General features: G+C 37.4%; 1 protein-coding gene across 4 annotated transcripts in view; it reads right to left on the bottom strand.

Annotated features, from left to right (window-relative positions):
• LOC113113834 (netrin receptor UNC5A-like) overlaps positions 1 to 18,072 on the bottom strand; it is a 170,912-nt gene that overhangs the window by 34,728 nt on the left and 118,112 nt on the right. For 2 of the 4 annotated variants that reach the window (XM_026280329.1, XM_026280330.1), the window contains exons 6-7: positions 13,327 to 13,494; positions 1,365 to 1,529 (exon numbers count right to left, since the gene is read on the bottom strand). In XM_026280329.1, coding sequence (XP_026136114.1) covers positions 1,365 to 1,529; positions 13,327 to 13,494 — 333 coding nt within the window. The remainder of the gene's footprint in view (positions 1 to 1,364; positions 1,530 to 13,326; positions 13,495 to 18,072) is intronic. The other 2 variants (XM_026280331.1, XM_026280332.1) reach the window with 1 other exon arrangement.

The following is an 18,072-nucleotide window of genomic DNA, read 5'->3' as shown; positions in this document are numbered from 1 at the left end:
TTTTGTGTGCAAAGAACTGTATCAATTTGATACAGTACTATACAACTTATAGTATTTTTGGAATACAATACCTACAGTACCAAGAAGAGGAAAGACTAAAACAAATTCAAACTGTTTATCACAATCCAAGAGGATATTGCTTAACTATATCATCATTTATTTGCACTTGTAACAATTATTTTAATTTATTAATTTTAATTTATGCATATAGACTACTGTTCAAACGTTTGTAATCGGTAAGTTAGTTTGGTTATTAATTATTTATTTTAAGAAATAGGATGCATTCAATTGATCAAAATCTGCAGCAAGGACATTTATAATGTAACAAAATATTTAATTTTCAAATAAATACTGTGATTTTTAAATGGTCAAATTAATCAAAGTATCATGTTTCCACAAAAATATTAAGCAACACAAAAGTAATATGCAAATCATCATAATAGAATTATTTCTAATGGAACGTGTAAGTCTGAATACTGAAGAAATGCATCTTTCAAATAAATAATAAGAAGCTACAAAATAAACTAATGTTTTTACTGTTTTCATTCTGCATTTTTCATATAAATGCAGCCTTTTTGAGCATAAGAGAAAAACATAACATTTTAAATCACCATCTGGCCAATGCAAACAATTCAAGATATAAAAGTCATATTTCAAGCAGGATTCTTTCTAGTTGCAACACTTTTAGCACATAAAGACTGTAAAGCTTTGAAAGCACATAACCATTTGCTCCAGAAGCTCTTCTGCCCCCTGTAAGTCACACAGAACCATCCTGAAATCACACAGAGCTATGACTTCCCCATAGTCTGCCCTCTGGCATTTGTTCGAACCAATCGTTTCTCACAGAAACAGTTGATAACGGCCACCAGAAGCTCTGATATCAAAAACAATCATCGGAAGAACGACAATAACGTCGTCCTGAGGACGCCCATGTCAGTGCTGCGGTGGTACTATGGCAACAGCGGCTGCAGGACTGAGAGGTTTAAAATGATTAAAAGAACAGAAAAACAACAGGAATGGGAAAGGTTGTGTGAGGAAAGAGAAGCTGGAAAACAAACAGAGGGAATGGAACCCAGGGGGCATCAAGACCTTGGACAACTCGAGATTCTCTGATCTGGAAAAGTGACCTTCCTGTGAAAAACACACGACTCAACGATACACAAACCCAGCCTGAAATACTAAACAAAGTGTGGTGTTAATGTAGACCTCCAAGGTGCCCTTCCAGATTCTTCCCTCCTGTTGTCTACTAGTAAATGGGACTCTCACCGAAGCACCCTAGGCTTCACACCACATTTAGTGATCAATAAAGGAAGCCTGTGTTTTAATCGATTGATAAATCAAGGGACAGAGATGGTGGTACTCACTCTGTGGGCACTGCTCACTGGTGCAGTTGAGAGATTGGAGATCCAGCCCCTGGCATTCTTTCCCACCCGTGCTGGGTGTTGGTTGGGTACATTCCCTGCTCCTCCACATGGTGCAGTCGGCTCCACATGGCGACCATTTACTCCACTCGCTCCAACCTCCGTCCACTGAACACAAACATACATATACACACACAGAGGAAGTAGATTTAGCAATCCATCACACATACAGAAGCACACAAACATTAATGCGAACACTTCAAATATATGTATATGCAGTAACAACACTGGAGGACACAAGTTGTTTTTGAAAGATGTCTCTTATGCTCACCAAGTCTGCATTTATTTGTTCAAAAATACATATAAAGTGACATTAGTAATTACAATTTAAAATGCCTGTTCCCTATTTTAGTGTATTTTAAAATGCAATTTATTCCTGTAGTGCAAAGCTGGATTTTCAGCAGCCACTACTTTTCACTGTCACATGATCCTTCAGAAATCATTATAATATGCTGATTTGGTGCTTAAGAATCCTTTGTTATTACTATTAATGTTAAAAACTGTTTTTGCTGCTTAATATTTCAATGAAAACCATCCCAGCATGCACTGCATGACAATGTCCTAAGACACTGATGTCAGCTGATGTTGACATTTGTTGCTTTTAGGTTGTGTAACCAAATTGACAAATCAATGTCAAATTGGTGTTAAATACTTATTTCAACCCAATTTTCATTCTCTACCAAAATGCAATGTCTTTCTGATGTCATGTCCAATGTCAACCTGGCATTATAATGGCATTGTGTGCCTGCTGGGATGATACATTTCCTTTCAAAAGTTTGGGTTAAGTAAAAAAATAAATAAATAATAATTAAAAAAAAATATTCAGCAATAGTTCATTAAATTGATCGAATGTGACATTAAGGCAGTTATAATATAAAAAAAATATAATAATAATAATAATAAAACTTATATATAAAAGTATCACATCTTCCACAAAATATTAAGCAGCAAAGACTACTGCAGTCTTGATATGCAACTTTCAAAAACATGATCAATCCAAATTTTTCCAAACCTTTGCCTGACAGTGTATCTCAATAATCCATTAAATTAGATGTTGTTATTCAGATTGCTAGTTCTAAATATTTTTACTTTACAGTAGCTAACATATCTCAGCCAGAGTATGGCCTCCTGCTCATGTCAGTAACAGTTTTTGACATTACAGTGTATTAAATAATGCAGCTTATGCAACTTGAATCCTGTCATACTGATGGATGCAATGTCTGTCTCTATGATACACTACAACTACATGCAGACGTGCCAACTCTGCAGCCGCAGTTTTACATATGCAGCACATCAACCACCACATTTAAAAACCACTATTTCAAGTATTTAGTTAAGCATTAGAGACTTGAATGCAGCTATGAAGAATGACATTTTTTAAAACTTATGTAGCATTTCATTTCTTTCCCTGAAGTCCAATTATGTGTGAGTAAAGGTTTTTCCATCAAAAACAGTCACATTTTTGTTTAATGTGACCATTTTCCACCTTCTTTCTAAAGATTGACATCTTAAAAGTACAGTAGCAAACAATTTAGTTAAATTATGGGATTAAACCGATTGTTCTGCTACTCTGCTTTCCTTAAAGTATGTTAACTTTGTAAAACAACACTAATATTACTGTTCAGAGTAAAGTTTAAAAGAATAGCATTTAGGCTATTGGAAATATAAATCTTATGTATCATTATAAATGCCTTTACTATCCTTTTTTAATTTTAAATAAATATAATGCATCCTTGCTAAATAAAAAAATAAATAAACTTAATTAATAAACTTAAATCTTCTGGTTTGGCCAAGCTACTGAATACTAATTTGTTTATATATAAATGTTGTGATATCAAAACCATGTATGAAACATTTGTGCAACTAAGCATCCATGAATGGTTTTTGGGTGGAATGCAAAAATGAGCTTTGGATTCACAAAATTAAAATATAGCTGCAAGCAGCAATTAAGTGGGCCAAGCACTCCAAAGGCAAATTGAGGAGCCCTGCATGGCATGGAGCATCAGACCAATTGCAACAATGATTAATTAAAGCAAGTTTAGGATGATTTGAAGCAAAATGGCTGAAAAATCAAACAGAACTTCTCGTATTGTCTTTATCACTTTTGACCAATAGGTAGAGCTGTTATCATATCTATGTGGTGTATTCTGTGTGAGGTAACAATAGCACACACCAAGTTTGGTGTCAATATATCAAATATTTGTAGCGATACAGCCTCATACATAATCTGGCATTGTGTGTCAAATTTGTAGTGATGCTATACAAAAACAGTTTTTTTCTATCAAAAAGCCATAGCTTTTTGTCAGCACTGTGTGATAATGATCTAATTCGATTTTGGTGAAATTCGGAACAACGGTGGAGGAGACGTTAAAAAAGTAGGTTTTCAACATAAATCAAAATGGCGGACAGGAAGTTTAGCTGACTATGGCATAATCGGAATGTGTGTTGTTGGCATAATTAAAGGAATAATTTGAGATCAGTGTCATTATAATAGGCTAATACAATAATAAATTCTTTGGGGGGGAAGTTTCATAATTAATGGTTAATGCATGGTTTATCACTCTTGACCAATAGGTGGTACTGTTACCATAGTGATGTGGCCTGGTCAGTGTGACGGGACAATGGCATATATAAAGTTTGGTGTAAATATGTCAAAGCTTTGCAAAGATACAGCCTCAGATGAAGTTTGGCATGCAGTTTATGCGCAAAACGAAAACCATTTTGAACATCAACACAAGGGGAAAGTCGTGGCCTAATGGTTAGAAAGTTTGAATCCTAACCCTAAGGTTGTGGGTTCAAGTCTCAGGCCGGCATTACCATGACTGCTATGAGCAAGGCACCGAGCTCCCCGGGCGCCACAGCATAAATGGCTCATGGTGTGTGTTTGTTCACTGCTGTGTGTGTGCACTGTGAATGGGTTAAATGCAGAGCACGAATTCTGAGTATGGGTCACCATACTTGGCTGTATGTCACGTTACAAAATCCATACGTTTTTGCCAGCTTGGTCTGAAGAAGATCAGAGTACCCTTTGAGTACCCTCAGGGCATGGTGCTGAAAAAGCAATTCAGAAGGTCAAATCCATTCGGAAGTTATAGCAATTTTTCGTATCTCCTGACTACTAGGGGGCCCTGCGCTAAAACACTGCAGGTAGCCTCATGTCATGCATGTTATAACACACCAAGTTTGGTCTCAATACGGCAAACCATTGTGGAGATATAGTCTCACATCCATTTTAATGTGCTTTTCGTAGAATTTGTTTGTGCGTTATTTTAGAACGGCTGGACAAATCAACTTGAATTCCATAAATTTTTGCCAGCATAGTCTAAAGATGAGCTGATCAAATTCTGGTGAAAAAAAAGGACAAACCATCTAGGATGAGTTCGAATAGCGAAAAAACTAAACCTTACGATTTACATTTTTGAATTAATTTGACTCAGGGATCCAGGATTCAGCCAAGGATTCAGAGGAAAAAATATTTTCCTTTTGTGCCAAATATGAGTGCAATTTTGGACGAATGGTGGCGCTAGAGAGCTTGAGTTAGAGACTCCAAATTTGCTATAGATAATGTTGAGACTGTGCTCTATCTGTTTGACAAATTTCACAACTTTCCCACAAGCGATTCACTGGGCTGCCATAGGCTAAAGTGTGGAAGAAGAAGAAGAAGAAAAAAAAAGAATGCCAAAAGATACAATTGGTGCCATCGCACCTTTGGATCTTAGCCCCTAAATATGTTTAAGATAACCATATTTCAAGTGTGAAAAGCCCATAGGAGGATAAAAGGCAGGTGGAAATTCTGTATGTGTGTTTGTGCCCAGTCTAACGACACTCAAATGTCCTATTTCCTCCCAAGCCATAGAATAAGTATTTTATTTCCATTTCTCATTCTCACAGGGCCGCGTTATTCATCAGTTGGACCGGAGGCCATTTTGGAAGTCTTATTCGGGCTGACATTGTGCCAGGTTGGGGAAGGTTACTACAGGGCTAATGTGAGCAGCTCTGGTAATGAGCTCTCTAGGGGTGCTGAGCTGTGCCCTCACAGGACCAAGAGCAGGGGTGAATTATGGTACTTGGATACAGAGTTACTGATGGCTCCATTCAACACACCGAGGATCAGACACGCTGGGCTGTTTATTAACCCCTGGCTTTATAGCATATTCACTGTGTGGTTCTGCTCTGCTAACTCGGCACTGGCAGTACAGTGAGGTCATCGCTTGGCCAAACAACCAGCTAATAAAGTACTTGCGTGCCTTAGCGATAAGAAGGATGTAGAGTCTGCAGTCATAAACAGCTGTGAATAAAGGGGATATTTAGTCATAGAATGCCAGACTAGAGTGGGTTTTTCATATTTAAATATACAGAGATTATTAAGTGGCACATAATGATATTATTACTAACAAAGAATGTGTGGAGTGCATCTAAAAGAGATGCTGACACAGCTTTTGATCAATCATTTGGCAGGGAGAGTGGCGAGGCAATAAAATAATTGTCCTTGTTTGCCATTGAGTGGACTCATTTGCGAGCAAGGCAGGCTTATATCATCACACCAGCCTGACTGAACAGGAAACTGATGCTTAATGAATACATTACTATAAGAAGCGTGTTCCTGTCTCTGATTCTCTGCATGAATTTTAAAAGGCAGGTGATGAGAGATCAACAGCTAAGAGATGGAGAAAAGATTCTCTTTCTTCTCTTGGAAGAAATAAACTGTACGAAGCAAATAAAAGGAAGTCTCTTGACTCATCTGAGAAGAAAACAGTTGCAGATAAAACACTAGCAGCAATATAGATATTAAAGTCAACATAAAACGGCATTCTCAACCCATTTTATTTTGATAGCAAGACATAAATAAAAATGATTTATATGAAGTTGAAAAAAAAAAAAAATAGTAGGGGTTTATTTAATCCCTTGGGAACTGACTGGATTATGAAAAGTGGACATTCTGAAGCAGAACGGACCTAAGCTTGCAGTCGATTGTGAAGGACTACTTGGCCAACCAAGGCCCACTGGAAAAAAACATGCTTGTGGTGACACTTATTGCTTCTTGCATGTTTTATTGACACTTTCACAGTGATATGTTTAGAGAGTGGTGCTAAAATTGTATGCAGTTTTACCCAAAACAGGTCTACGTGAATCTGGCAATATTTTCAATGCTGGCTGTTGTATGTATCACGGCAGTTTGGAAATAAAGTGTCTGGTGAGTGGCACTACAAGATTAATGCTCCATGATGCTTGGAAATAACATACCTACACTAAACCTAAAATGTTAACAAAAGCAAATATGAAATACAACATTTGCTGAAGCAAGTCTGTGCACACTGTAATTTTTCACTGTTTTAGTTTTCCTCCCAAAAATGTGAGGCAGAGTTTTATTTATTTAATTGGTAAGCTGAAGGTAAAGCTAAAGTGCACCCTTGAACATCTCTTTGTAAAATATCTTACAGTAATTTGTTATTGTTGCTGTGAACTTTAAAATATCTAATTGTATTAAACCACTGTGTATATTTACAACAGCAGCCTAAAAACAGCTATGCTTAAAACAGCTATTTGGTTATTAGTTTATATTTACAAGAGTGACACTTTCTAAAAAGGAAATTAATTTCATATGATACTGCAAGTTATTGATGAAAGATAACAAAGTATTTTTCCCCCTTTGTTATAACATGTACTGATGAAACATGCAAAATAAGAGCAGGGACATTTATTGAGGAAGTAAATAGGGTCAATTTTGATTTCACGTTGACTTTAAACATAAAGTGGTAAGAAACAGAAATAGACAGTGATGGCCAATTTCCCCTTCAAAAGATCCAACAATCATATCTTAAACCTACTTAACAAGAATGAAGGATGCAATAATAAGGAAACAAAGCAAGCAAATGATTGTCCATTCAGAGTCCCTGCTATTAAGATAATATCTAAGGTGTGTGTGTGTGTGTGTGTGTGTGTGTGTATCGTGTCATTGTAGGGTGCCAGTAACACAATAACGCAGTGGCAGGTCTATTTGGACGTCTTGTCAAGGGCACATCTAAAGGGCGTCCAACTGCTCTTTACAAGGGCTGCAGGAAGCCTCATTTCCATTCGCCATTGCTGGAAATCACAATGGCTGATGCTGGACGCCTCCAGCTGTGTCGTCCTTGAGCGGGGAGGAGGAGCCGAGCGGGAGAGGCACACAATTACCTTTAGATCAGCAGGGACGAGACTGAGTCAACACTCACATCTGTAATCTCACCTGGACCTAAACATTCCATGTTAAATAAAGCAGAGACAACAAGATTATAGGTGATTCATGGGCTCTGAGCCAGAGTGGGCGTGGCATGAGTGGGTCAGAATGAAGTTACAATGCACCGTAGCCTATTTTGTATTTTAATGATTCATGCAACATTAACACAAAAAGAACAGGTATTCCAAAACAGGAATCTAAAAGGGTTTTGGGATTCAAAGGATGTTTTTGAGAGGCTTACTTCATGCAAAACATTGCCTTGGCCAAAGTGCCTGCCAAAAAGAGGTTTAGGGTACTTTCACACAAAAAAGAGGTTAAGCATAACATCTTCTAAAAAATTCAGCAGTCTAGCAACTTTGTAAGAGCCTGGCACAATACTGGATAACTTTCAACGTTAACATCTATGAAGTCGACTGGGTCCTACCGGGACCTTCCCAAAGACCTCCTAGACGCCATGACTTCGTTATCACTTAATTGCATTTTCTTCTCACAAATTACACATTAGCTTTAAATCACTTCAACTGATTCATTTAAAAACAATGACTCAAATTGACTCTTTATGAGTGAGTCATTGAATCACTCAAAGCGCTGATTCATGAAACAATGTCTGCAATATTCTGCATGACAATTTACATATACTTAATGCTACTTATACCTAAATTTAACAACTACCTTACTAACTATTAATAAAGCAGCAAATAAGGTGTTTATTGAGGTAAAATTGTATTTAATATTTGCTTAATAGCGAGAGCTGGACTTAAATAAAAGTGTCACCAAAATATATTTTTTTTATTGTTAAATTATTTAGTATTTAATGTTATATATGTTAACATTATGTAGTTCTAATAAACAGCCAATATGCTAATAATATGCATGCTTAATAAGCAACTTAATAGTGAGAATTGGTCCCTATACTAAAGTGTTACGTTTTTTTTTTCTTTTTTTTCTTTTTTTTTTACTTGATTTTCAGCAACAATGGCAGTTTCTGAGCAAATCTTTGAATTATATAAAAAATTATATTTTCTTTTTTTTTTTTGGCAGTGAGCCTAATTAATATTCATAAAGGCCAACATTTTATCTGTTAAAAAACTTGAAGACGGGTGGGGGATATGGAGAGATAAAGTTCAGCGAAACAGGCTAGCATGCAGAGAACAGGAAAACATGTGGTTCGAATCCTGAAAACATACTGCAACGGAAGCTGGAAGGCCTGTTTGTTCTCCATCAGTTAAGACACTGGCATGGTTCCACGCTGAACACATCAGACTAACGATAATGCATCAGTGAAAGAGAAAAACTGAGCATTTTCTGATGTTAACTTTTGTTTTGTTCCCCCTTTGTAATATTTCAATTTCATGTTAAAAGTGCCAAGAATCTGAATTAATCTGCACTTGCTTTAAAAGAGCTTTAAAGATACTCAAAAGAGAAAAATGTTAGTGAAATTTGAAAGTGTCTGAGGGATTGCATTGTATATTAGATGATTCGCTCCTTAGAGACCATTAAAGTCACAAAGGCTCTCCAGGTGAGGATTGTCTTTGTGTGCGTGTGTGTGCTAGATGAGAAGTCTGACGTCTCTGATGTGTCGGGTTTAGATGAAGCAGCCTCTTCACCGTACTAAAGGTCTAACCAGCCAGTGATTCAACAAGAGCTGGTACAAGAGGCTCATCAGGGTCAATTAGCCCTTTAAAGCCCACTTATTACATTAGACTCTTCACAGCTGAACTCATCCAGTTGATTGGCCAATTGTGTTAAGTTACTGGTTTGTTCCTTTTGAAAAGATTTGAAAGAAGAAAAAACCCAAAGTACTATTGATTCTTGAGACTATGGTAATAATTTTCCATGAGAAAAGGAAAGAGAGAGGGGAAGAAATGGCAAGCCAGCATATAATGCAGAAGAGTCCTCAGGTTCAGAACTGAACTGTACAGTCTGGTTTGGGGATTATATGGACAAATAATGCAAAAGTGATTTAAACTGCAATATGATAAACATTTAACATTTATTGTTTCTCCTGCTAAGATATCACAGGCAATAAAAAAAGACATAAAATTCATTATTCAAGACACTGAACAGGATGTGCAAAACACTCCAAATAAGGTCGTGCTCTGCTGCCAATAGAAAGACTTACACTTCAAAGGCTCTCTTTACATTCAAACTGTCTTTGGACTTGTGAGTGTATTTTATTTTATTTTTTTAATTGTCTTTTTACTTTAGTTATTATATTGTTTTAGTCCAATTTTGAATTATTGTACATTTACATTTTAAACCCATTTAAATCATCTTAATGCTACTATTACTACTAATACTAATAATCCAATAATACAGTCACACCACTATATATACATAATTACATTCACAGCCTAATGTCGTTTTTGCAGTTAATAATAATCCCATTATTTTATTTCACCTGGTTGTGCAGCCTTGGTGCTGAGGATAACATTTTGAGTGCCTTGGAAACATTAGTCCAACGTTTTCGCATTACAAAGAGAATCCAGCTTCATCAGCATTCAGGCGGCATGCACGCTCGCCGCATTACACAAAGAATCACGTCACGTCCTTTAAAGTCGCCCTGTCCTGAGGATCAGTAGAACAGCAGCGATGGACTGTGTTCACATACAGAGTCGTTTATCAAAGCTCTGCTGTTTCTCTTTCTGTCTCCTGCTGTCTGACTGTGCTCTGGGAACACGCTGCCTCTACCTGCAGCTAGTCAGTAAATGATGATTTATACCTCCTGCAGTCAGAAGTCACGTTTTGATAAATCGGGATGAAGTCTCAGATGTAATTTTTAGGGCCTGCAGTTGTCTGTGCGTGTCTTTGTATGGTGATGAATGGAACGTGATGGTCACTCTTTCACCTTCCCCTTTTCTCTCACTGACAGGATTTGGGGTCCTCTGGTGAGCACACTAAAGCAGGCAGGTGCTCAATTTTGACTGGGAACACAACTAAGTCATCCTTTGCCAGGACACTACGGCTCCCTCACTGTGACCCATGTCAGGATTAATCAGTCGGATTGTGAGATACACCAGGGGAATAAAGCCACCACAGGAACAACGTCCAACTCGCTCGTTCAGCATAACCCTTATCGTCTTTCTGGCCTAAAGTTTCCAGCGATAAGCAACTTATCCAACCCGATCTCACAGCAATTCGTACATTTTTCACAAGGTGGCTTATTCGTACGACCACACTCGTACAAATTCATACGATTGTTGCCAAATCGTACGTATTTTACGAGTTGTACAATTCGTATGAATTTGTACGAATAACCTACACCTAACCCCGCCCCTAAACAAACCGTCACTGGGGTCATATAAAATCGTACGAGTGAGGTCGTACAAATTCGTACGAATAAGCCACCTCGTAAAATACGTACGAATTGGTCGTGAGATAGCGTTGACTTATCTGCACTGAACAAAACCGAGGTGTCAGAATAAGTTACCTTACTATACATAGTAATATATAGTATTTATTTTTACAGTAAAATACTGTTTAATGTACAGTTTCAATAGTCAGTTTACAGTGAAATTACGTAAACTGAAATTCCCACAGTTGTGGAAAGGCTACTTGATGAAATTTAATTCCTTGTGTGTCATTATTATGCTGGTTACTAGTATATTATACAAGTTTACAAAATATATTTTATTTCATTGCACAGAATATTAAAAATACATCAGTAAATTTTTACCACAAATTTAAGTTCAGCCCTGTAAAACCTAAAACACTGCTATCATATTTTTTACGGTATTGGCTGCCATATTTTTTATACAGTACATATTAGGGGATTATTTTTTAGTACGCTCTACTTCTCATCACTGCTTTCCTACAAAAGTTCTACTTCCAGCATTGATCTTTAACAGTGTTCATGCCTTTATTTTCTTCTCAATCTCTCTTCTTCCCCACAGAAATGCTATTTAAGTCGTTATCATGTGAAATCCATCCCCACAGAGCTCTGTCAGAAGCGTTCCCCCATGCTTTGTATTTTTGCTCATCAAAAACGCCATATTTTGAGAGCACGTTACTTACAGAGCAGTGTAGAGGTGGCGTCTTATTAAATTTCACTGGATGCTTTGTAATGAAACAGGAGATTGGCTTAAGTAGATAAACCCTCTCACTGGAGAAGTGGAGGAAGAGAGGGGGGTGAGCGAAGGAGACGAGCTGCAGCTGACAAAAGCTTCGATTTCCTCTCCTGTTTACTAAGCGTGGATATTTTCCGCCGGTCAGCAGCGCCTGGATAATGCCATTTTTGTCCCTGCTGAAATACACTCAAGAGCCTATCGCAGTAATCAAGAGAATCCCTTCCCCCATCTACCTGAGTCTAATGTCAGCCTGTATCTTCAAACTGCATGTGATCAATAAGTGCTGAGGAAAAGCAGCCGCGCTGCTTCCTCTTCCTTTATCTGTTCCCTCTCAAGCCTTGAAAGAACTACTAGCAGCAGTGAAGGAGGTCAGGGAAACAACTTAAGCAGTGACATAGAACACTCAGAAACATTTGCTAATCTTTGTATTTATAAAATGTGCAGTCGTGTAAATATCACTCTGTGCTGCCCTGTCTGACTGTTTAAAAGACGAGCCTCGAGTCCAAAATGAACTCTATTTATATTGTTTTCTGTAAAATTATGTGTAAACAACATTAAAACTTTGCATCCCTACACTGAAAATAAATAAGTAAATAAATAAGGTTCTTAAGGTTTGTGAAAGTTACAATTTACTTATTACACTTAAAAAAGGTTTTGGTAAATTTTAATTTGTATGCATGTACATAATAATAATAATAATAATAATAATAATAATAATAATAATAATAATAATAATAAATTTTTCTTTAACATCAAATGAACATATTAAATGATTTCAGAAGGATCATGTGACAATGAAAACTGGAGTAATGGCTCCTGAAAATTCAGCTCTGCCATCACAGAATAAAATTACATTTTAAAATATAATAATAAAAAGAAAGCAGATATTTAAAATTCTGAAAATATTTAATAAATATAGCCTTGGTGAGCATGAGACTTTCAATAATAATAATAATAATAATAATAATGATAATAATAATAATAATAATAATAATAATAATAATAATAATTTTAATATTACCAACCCCAAAATATTTAAATTATAGTGTAAATTTAAATCTGCATTGCAATTGTGCAACCTGTTTCCTACCTTAATTCAAATTAAATTAAAATGTTAGAATTTAATTGGAATTTTGAATAAGGTTAATATTTAAGATTTAATTCTTAATTCAGTTCTGTATAGAATAAGTTCTAGAACTCCATCTGGGGACAAATGTGAGGAACAACATCACGACTTGAACGTAAAAAAACCCCAGCTAAAACAGGGAAAAACATATGTCTTTGCCACTGGCAGGCAAGTTAATTTTGGACCCTGCTTAAAACTGAACAGAAAAAGACTTCATGCAGCAAAAGCGAAAGCAAAACAGAGCACAGCAAAATCAGCGTGATGGCCGGAATGGACACACAAGCACTGGTTTAGCTATGAATAATTCAAAAAACAAAAACAAAAAAACACCTTGAAAAACTTTTGCTTAAGCACAGAAAAGCTAATGCAAATCAAGCTAGCCATCCTACAGAGAGGGGGCTACTGGTGCCTCAGAGCAAGGGGACCGTGCAAGGGTCTGTGAGCTAATGCTAGTCTAGCTCTACTCTGCAGTGAGCGACGCCCGGTGCACGTTACCTGGACAGGTGGCAGTGCAGGCACTTTTCTGGACACTCTGGCCCTCGCAGGACGTCCCGCCGTTCAGGGGAGTGGGGTTGGTGCAACTCCGGCTCCTCTTCTGCCACCCCCGACCGCAGACAGCACTGCAGGCCGACCATGTGGCCCACGTGGACCAGCCACCGTTCACTGCTCGTGCGCCCAGTGCAAAGGAGAGGGGGAAACGAACACAGCGAGTCAGGATTACCCGACAAGCACGAGGATGATAAACAGCCACAAACATTAGCTCTGTGCTTAAAGGCAGGCCACGGGGACTACAGCAACACACGAAAGCTATGTTAATGTCAACAGCTGTCAACACTATGCTAACTCTAGTGTACATTTGAGATAGTTGCCATCACAGTTGTTTTTACGTTCAATTCATATTCATTTGATGTTTACAGTTTGTGTGTTACTGGAACAGCACTTATCTACTACCAGCAAGCAACTTATACTATAATACTTTTGTATGTTTGTATTAAAGGTACACAACAGAGGATTCCTTTTTTTGTATTAATTATTCAGCCAGTACATACTGTATAATGCCACCAGAGTTGGGAAAAAACAAAACCTTTACATAAACAAGAGAAAGCCCTGACTAAAGAAATTTTAAACATCTTATATTTTGAATGTTTTATAGGCCTTTAAGAAAAAATTATTTATTGATAATTGTATGTTTTAACCACAGATTGTGATAGAGAGACCAAAATTCCATTGCATACCTTTAACATATAATAGCTACATCCAAATTTGCATACTTTACTACTATATTAGCAGGCGAAAACAGCATACGAACAGCACAGTATGCTCAGATTCACAATATTCATAAAAAAATAGGTGAAAAGATTAATACTTCCAAGATTCTGAAGTATCTGATGGACCCTTTACTCTCCCATGAAGCCATCGGAGAAGATTTGTGAATGGCGGTGAAGCTATGTAACTGACACTAATTGGTCACATGACAATGGCAACAATACAAATGTATTAAGTCCGGATTTCATTCATAATTCATGCATTTATACTATATAGAACGTAATTTTTTAATGGTTACAAAGTCATTACATTTTCAAAAAGAAGGTGTGCTCATAGATTTTGCAATTTTGACAAAGTCAATGTTTCCAAATGGGTGAGGTATTAAATGTTTGATTTGTGTACCAATTCCTAGCACAGTGGGCTTTGTTACATTAACAGAATGGCAGAATAACCAGCAAATCAAACAGTCAAGTGGAAGCACCACTCTGACATGTTCATCCCTGCATTTTGCCATTCCCAAGTATGAAACTTCATAGGTTTATCATGTCACTTGTGTACCTGAAGGGGCAGTCACACTACACTAGACACTGCAACAGTCATGATATAATGTCAAACTCCACAGCATCTTTTTTTTTTCAAATAAATTAAGCAACAAATATTAAAATAAATCCAAATGTTAGAAACATATAATTCACTTTCCTGCAACGTTTCCAAACCTGTAACTTTAAAGCTGCGGTAGGTAACTTTTGACGCTCTAGCGGTTAATAAACAGAGCTGCTTGCGTCTCGCGGAAGAACATCGTAGCTGGAAGTACTTCTCTCTGTTTATGTCTATGAAGAATCACAAAGGTTCTGGGTTACTCCGCCGCGGTACCCCCGAAGCAATCTAAAATAGTCCAAATATAAACACTTATTATAGGTGCACCCTAGTGATTCAGGACAAGCCAAAAACACGGTTTGGAAAATGGATTCATGGTGTACTCGCTTATTATATAAATTTTTCTACATTTTGAACACAAATAAAGTTACGGACCGCAGCTCTGATTGGTTGATTTCTTACCGGGAGCGGATGCATTTCTGCAAATGGCAATAGGACCACTGGGAGGAGCCAGAGGAGCTTGATTTTTTTCACAGATTATCTGTCTCATATTATACTGTCAGGACATAATGACAGGTTTCACAAATATTTTAAAAAATATATTTTTACAAAAGTTACCTACAGCAGCTTTAAAGTTTGTGTTCTTTTAATTCAGCTAAGAGGTCACAAGATGTTTGTAATCTGTTTTTTCATTTTGTACTGTTCCTCATGCAAATCGCTTGCAACTTCTGAATAATAATAATATGTTATATATATATATATATATATATATATATATATATATATATATATATATATATATACATATATACACACACACACACACACACACACACACACACACACACGTGTGTGTGGCCACAGAACCAAACAAAATTTTCCTCAGTTGCCCTTTTCAACCCTCAATCACCTTTTAAGAACTGTATATTAACAAAAGTCATCGCTAAATCTACAGAGCAAACCGGGGGACACATGGGAGTTGGATGTCTTAAAGGAAATGCCCTAGACTTCATCTCACAACGCTCATGCAGGGTGTATATTGGTTTTCTGCTCTACACAGATACACAGTATGGTTTTTATGGCACCAATATCCTGGCTCGTGAAATGCATAATCCCGCAAGGATTCCACAATGATCCCGAGTCCAAAGTTCACGCAGGGTTTTTAATCAAGATCCCAGCCTCTTCACTCTTGGTGGGAGAATTCAGAGCAAATCTGATTTCTTCTTTCCCCGGTAACTCGTCCGATTTGTTGTCCTGAAGCCTTGATCGGCGGTCAGACTCTATATCGTGCCTGGAGCTGCTCCGTAATTCTGCTCTGGTCAGACCGAATCAATTCTTTAGCCTCTCTTCTACCACTGATTGCTCACCACGAAGAAGGAAATTGCGGAGCAACTCGGGTCCTGATTACCTCTTAGCGCACCGTTGTGTCAAGTCAAGTCCAGCCTTGTTAAAATTCATCTCGGCCTCTGTCCAACAGCACTAATAACAGCTCTCACACCACCTATGGTTCAGCCAATAAGCAAGCCTGCAAGACTTCAAATTAGTAAACTGACATTTTAATGTGAAGCCATGGGGAAAAAAAGAATGGCATAAAGGACCATGCATAATAGTTCTTTTGATCAAAAGGTTTTCACAGGGAATTTTTCTTTAATTAATTTCTACAATGGTAGCAAATTGCTTTGGGAACATTGCAAAATTTGAAACCTCCAAATTGTAAGGCACTGCACCTAGCATTCATGTACCATTTGTCTTTTTCCCTCTGTGAGGGCTTTATTGATTGACAGCATAAAGAGCAAACAATAGAGCAAAAATGTTCTCAGCTCACTTTTGCAGAGCCTTCCGTCAAAATGTTCCCAAATCAGGCAATTCAAACAAAACGCAACAACTTATCTAATCTAGCGTCATCTGAGAAATAATTGTCAGTTTAGTTCTCCTATTAAACATAACACTCTGATTGCTCTGATTGAGTTGCAGTCCCTGCATTAAAAACCATGTCCGCATTTATTCCCGTTAGTGGCAAATCACACAGCTGTCCCTTGACTTATTATCTTTAGGATAGGCTTCATAATAAAACAAATACATTATCTCTGACAAAGGGAGTTCAGATTCGTCCATTGTTAACATGTCCGTCTGTGGTTTAGGAGTATTCTCAGTAGATCTGTCCCAGTACTGTACTATGTGTCATGTGTGATTGCCTCGGCCCGGATTAGCAGAGAGCGTGTACAGGGTTGTAATGCATGCTACCTTTAGAACGGCGCTTGTCCTGGGACCCCTCCAGGGTTAGCGATGCTCTGCCACTGTGCATTTTAATAAAGGTCAGCTAGCTTATAAACCCTATTCATTAGTCACTTTCTGCCATTAATTCAACAAGCCCAACTACAGTGTGAGTGTTTGTCAGCTCTGCTGAGATTTCTGAGACACTGTTTGGCTGCTTTGCTCCAAAAATGGATATGTTGTAATGTCGCTGCAATCATTCACAGCATGAACAGTTTTGGTGGAGCTAAGCTAAAAGGAAGTAACAACAGAATGTGCCCATGCTGTAATCCTTAGTTTTAAAGGGGTCATATGATGCTGCTAAAAAGAACATTATTTTGTGTATTTGGTGTAATGAAATGTGTTTATGGTGTTAAGGTAAAAAAAATAATACAAATTAATATATATATATATATATATATATATATATATATATATATACATATATATATATATATATATATATATTTTTTTTTTACATACTGTACATTATTGTTTCTCCACTATACTCCGCCTTCTGAAACGCGTCGATTTTCACAAGGCTCATATCTCTTAAAAGATTGGTGTGCTGTGATTGGCCAGCTATCCAGCACATTGTGATTGGCTAAATGCCTCAGGCGTGAGACAGAAATTTCACGCCTCTTAACATATTGTAAATCCTTGTCCAGTCGGAGTGATGAGACAAAAACATAAAACCCATTATAAACGTCATATAAACATGATTTCTTTTGAAAGGCAAAACAAAGTAGTTTCGCTTTTGCAACGGAACAATGTCACACACTGTGGCCTTGAGTGAGCATAGATTGAGCCGCGGTCTAGAATGAGCCGCGGCTGGCTTGATTGAGCAGAGGTGGGCTTCTTGAGAACGGTGTGGCAGGCGGATTCTACGAAGGAGCGTACCTTGGTCTTCCAGAAAACATAATGGGTTCAAATGTATTTAAATCATGAAGATTTTAGCATGGTGATGAATATGAAAATGTTAATGTATCTGGTCTTGGAGGAATAGATCTGCTACGCTGCAGCTGAATCGCTGCTCCTGTTGGTTATTGCTGTAGTTGTAGATTATTGCTGCTGCAAGCAAGTCAAGAAACTTGAGTGTGCCATTGCATATGGCAATATGGGGCA

Source organism: Carassius auratus, chromosome 14 (genome assembly GCF_003368295.1).
Source record: "Carassius auratus strain Wakin chromosome 14, ASM336829v1, whole genome shotgun sequence".
NCBI lineage: Eukaryota > Metazoa > Chordata > Actinopteri > Cypriniformes > Cyprinidae > Carassius > Carassius auratus.
The sequence above is the reverse complement of the archived record's forward strand: the minus strand, read 5'-3'. Positions and strand labels throughout refer to the sequence as shown.